Source organism: Primulina eburnea, chromosome 16 (assembly GCF_022965805.1).
Source record: "Primulina eburnea isolate SZY01 chromosome 16, ASM2296580v1, whole genome shotgun sequence".
Taxonomy (NCBI): domain Eukaryota; kingdom Viridiplantae; phylum Streptophyta; class Magnoliopsida; order Lamiales; family Gesneriaceae; genus Primulina; species Primulina eburnea.
This window is the reverse complement of record NC_133116.1, coordinates 9906734-9911400: the sequence shown is the minus strand read 5'-3', so window position 1 is coordinate 9911400 and position 4667 is coordinate 9906734. Positions and strand designations below refer to the sequence as shown.

Below are 4667 nucleotides of genomic sequence, written 5' to 3'. Positions count from 1 at the left end.
ATTTCATGCTCGAGGATTAAACATTGAAGCATATGCTAAGTGTGGTGACATGAAACAAACACAAATAAAATCCCCCCCACATTTTAGATTTACACTGCCCTCAGTGTCATGCCATTCAAAAAGAATATAGAATTTGGATGTAGAATAGCAAGAGAACACTTCCCTGACAGTGTCGCTTTAAATTCAATAGACTGTTACATGGGGATGGTCGAATTCCTCAGTGCTAGAAATCTTTTATTTCAACAGTTTAGCTTTTCCAGAATCTAAATCATATTCCTTTATTCCAATATTCCCTACACACACTAAAATCACAGAGAATTAACCTAATAGAATGAAAAAGTAAAAAAAATAAAATAAAATGAAACGAAATAAATCACTGGGTTGCCTCCCAACAAGCGCTAAATTTCTTGTCTATTGCTAGACAACTCCCTTTATAGATTAGGTTGGATCGTGCAAAGGAGTACTCGGCTCCTCTTGCTCCAAAATTCCTTTATGAAAATTTTTAGTCGATGTCTATTTACCTTAAAGGGATTTCCAGATTCTCCACGGATTTCTACAACACCAAAGGGAAAAACATCAGTAACAGTAAAAGGCCCAGACTATTTGGAACGAAGTTTACCTGGCATGAGTTTCAAACGAGAGTTATAAAGAAAAACTTTTTGTCCATACTCAAATTCCCTTTGCACAATCCTTGCATCATGCCACTTCTTTGTCTTTTCCTTGTTGATTTTCGCATTCTCATATGCATCAAGACGAAATTCCTCCAGCTCATTGAGTTGTAGAAGACAGCTGATAACCTGTAGCTTGCACATCAAAGTTCAAAAATTTAGTAGCCCATAATACCCTATGCTCTAGTTCAACAGGAAGGTGACAAGCTTTTCCATAGACCAAACGAAAAGGGGACGTTCCTATATGGGTTTTAAATGCTGTTCTATATGCCCATAATGCATCATCCAATTTACTAGCACATTCTTTCCTCGAAGATCCAACGGTCTTCTCAAGAATTTTCTTAATCTCCCTATTTGATACTTCTACTTGACCACTAGTTTGAGGATGATAAGGTGTTGCCACCTTGTGCGTGACCCCATACTTAGTTAACAGAGACTCAAAATAACGATTACAAAAGTGTTTTCCCCCCATCGTTAATAATGGCTCTAGGTGTGCCAAATCTTGCAAAAATATTTTTCTTTAAAAATTGGATCACAACCTTAGAGTCATTGGTTCTACAAGCACTTGCTTCTACCCACTTGGATACGTAATCCGCAGCCACCAAAATATATTTATTTCCTAAGGAATCTGGAAATGGCCACATGAAATCAATTCCCCACACATCAAACAATTCACAGATTAAAATATTATTCAATGGCATTTCGTGTCTCCTTGAAATATTACCAGCACGTTGGAATTCATTGCAATTCAAAACATAAGAGTGTGCATCCTTGAACAGTGTAGGCCAGTAGAATCCAGCTTGAAGGATTTTTGTGGCCGTTTTACTTGCCCCAACATGTCCTCCAGTTGGACCACTATGACAATGAGAAAGTATAGAACTTACCTCTTCCGCTGGAATACACCTACGAATAATGCCATCTGCACAAATTCTAAACAAAATAGGATCTTCCCAAAGATAATATTTTAAATCTGAAAAGAACTTCTTTTTCTGTTGATATGTAAGATGAGAAGGAATAAATTTGCATTATAAATAGTTGACAAAATCAGCATACCAGTGGTAAATTAAAGATGACATAAAGTTTCTCGTCAGGGAATTCATCTCTAATTACATACTTACCTTCCTCGGGCTTTTCCAATCTCGATAGATGATCAGCAATTTGGTTTTCAGTCCCCTTTCGATCCACGATCTCTATGTCAAATTCTTGCAGTAGAAGGATCCATCTTATCAATCTTGGCTTGGCATCCTTCTTGTTTAAGAGATACTTCAAAGCTGAATGATCCGTGTGGACTATCACTTTACTCCCTACAAGGTATGGCCGAAACTTGTCCAAAGAAAAAACAACAGCCATCAACTCTTTTTCTGTGGTGGAGTAGTTCAATTGAGCTCCTGAAAGTGTCATGCTTGCATAGTAGATTACATGCAAGAATTTGTCCCTCTTTTGCCCCAAAACAGCCCATAAAGCAATATCGCTTGCGTCACACATGAGTTCAAACGGTAGATGCCAATCTGGTGCAACAATGATCGGGGTTGTGGTCAACTTTTGCTTTAATGCCTGAAAAGCTTGTAAACAATCCTCAGAAAAAACAAAAGGAACATCTTTCATTAGCAAATTAGTTAAAGGCTTAGTAATACTTGAGAAATCCTTGATAAATCGCCTATAAAAACCTGCATGCCCAATAAAGCTACGAATTTCCTTTGAAATTAGTGGGAGGAGGAAGCTTTTCTATGATCTCTACCTTAGCTCTATCCACTTCAATACCTTTTTCAGAAATTTTGTGACCAAGGACAATTCCTTCCTTTATCATGAAATGACATTTCTCCCAGTTAAGTACAAGATTCGTTTCTTCACATCTCTTTAGCACTTTTGACAAATTAATCAAACAAGAGTCGAAGGAAGAACCAAAAACAGAAAAGTCATCCATGAAGACCTCAATATACTTTTCAACCATATCATGAAAAATCGACATCATACAACGTTGAAAAGTAGCAGGAGCATTACACAAACCAAATGACATTCTTTTATAAGCAAATGTACCATAGGGACAAGTAAAAGTGGTCTTATCTTGATCTTCGGGGTCTATGGGGATTTGCATATATCCAGAATAACCATCTAAAAAACAATAGAAAGCATGACCTACCAAACGCTCTAACATTTGATCAACAAAAGGTAAGGGGAAGTGATCTTTTCTTGTGGCATCATTCAATTTGCGATAATCAATACAAACACGCCACCCAGTCACAGTTCTAGTGGGGATTAATTTGTTATTTTCATTTTCAACAACAGTGATTCCCCCTTTCTTAGGAACAACATGCACATGACTTACCCACTTGCTTATCGGATATAGGAAAGATCATACCTGCATCAAGGAGTTTGATTACCTCCTTTTTGACGACTTCTTGCATAGCTGGATTCAATCTCCTTTGAGGTTGAGTGGTGGGAGAGTGCCTCCTTCTCCATTAAAATTTTGTGCATGCACATGGATGGATTTATTCCCTTGATGTCAGCTATGCTCCATCCAATGGCATATATGTGATCCTTCAGCACTCTCAAGAGCTTATCTTCCTCATCACCTGTCAAGGAAGAAGAAACAATTACTGGCAGTTTATGTTCTTCCTTCAAAAATAAATATTTTAAATGAGGAGGAAGTGGTTTGAGTTCGAGGAATGGAGGTTCTTCTATGGAAGGTTTAAGTGATTTTGGAATATGTCCCAGCTCCCCAATTTTCGAATTCACCGATCTTGGCAAAGGCTTTGATCCCTCCAAGTAGTTCACACATTCCCCCACCTCTTCTCTGCTGGATTCCGTGGACTTTGGGCTAACCAAAAGCTTTTCCAGTGGGTCTTCAATAAAAGTATCATGTACACTACACTCAAAAATATCATCAATAGCATCTATTCTATAACAATCAGAAGATCCAAGATATTTCATACTATGAAAAACATTAAAAGTTACCTTCTCATCATTCAACCTCAAAACTAACTCACCTTTTTGCACATCTATGAGAGCTCTTCCAGTAGCTAAGAAAGGTCGACCTAAAATAAGGGAGATCTCACGATCCTCCTCCATGTCTAGCACAACAAAGTGAACTGGAAATATAAATTTATCAACCTTAACCAAAACATCCTCTATAACTCCTCTAGGATATTTAATAGACCTATCAGCAAGTTGAAGGGAAATAGTGGTTGGTTTAACTTCTCCAATCCCCAATTTCTCAAAGCATGAATAAGGCATAAGATTTATGCTAGCACCAAGATCACACAATGCTTTATTAAAATTAGAATTACCTATAGAGCAAGGAATGGAGAAACTACCTGGATCCTTAAGCTTTGGAGGTAGTTTATTTTGCAGAATAGCTGAACATTCCTCAGAAAGCTTAACAGTTTCAAAATCAACAAGTTTCCTCTTTTTAGTCAAAATATCTTTCAAGAATTTAGCATAAGAAGGCATTTGAGCCGAAGCCTCTACAAAAGGAATATTTATGTGCAATTTCTTAAAAACTTCAAGAAATTTCGAAAATTGTTGATCCAATTGTATTTGGCCTCGCTCTTTGAGGAAAAGGAAGTGTATTAATATCAATATTATCATTAGAATAAAATTCCTTACCTTTCTTACCCGTCTTCCGTGTAGTCTGAGTGTTCTGTTACTTAGCATATTCCATTTTTGGTTTCATTCCTCCATCATTCTTTGCCTCCATATCTGTAGAATTCTGCCTCTTTGGCTCCTCTTCCTCGGCCTTGACCACTGTACTCACTGCATTTACTCCTTTCGGAATTTTCTCAGTATCACTTGGTAGTGTTCCAAGGGGTCGATTTGCTAATTGATTGGCTATTTGACCCATTTGAGAATCCAACCTTCGCAAGATAGCGTCATGATTCTGCAGTCTCGTCTCCATTCCCACAACATGTTTCATCATAAAATCCACATAAATTGGTCTTTGATCTTCTTGTTTAAATCCTGGAGGTGCTGCAGGTACCAATAATCCTTGTTGTCTCACTT

The 4667-nt window shown here is 37.5% G+C and overlaps 1 protein-coding gene across 1 annotated transcript; it reads right to left on the bottom strand.

Annotated features, from left to right (window-relative positions):
* Positions 1–308: 308 nt before the first annotated feature.
* LOC140816003 (uncharacterized) lies at positions 309–4118 on the bottom strand. The gene is made up of 9 exons (XM_073175071.1): positions 3050–4118; positions 2430–2780; positions 1787–2335; positions 1393–1587; positions 1208–1296; positions 844–1089; positions 620–797; positions 522–553; positions 309–323 (listed from the first exon to the last, which is right to left on the bottom strand). The coding sequence occupies exons 1-9, from the start codon at positions 4116–4118 to the stop codon at positions 309–311; spliced, it is 2724 nt and encodes a 907-aa protein (XP_073031172.1).
* Between the last annotated feature and the right edge of the window lie 549 nt (positions 4119–4667).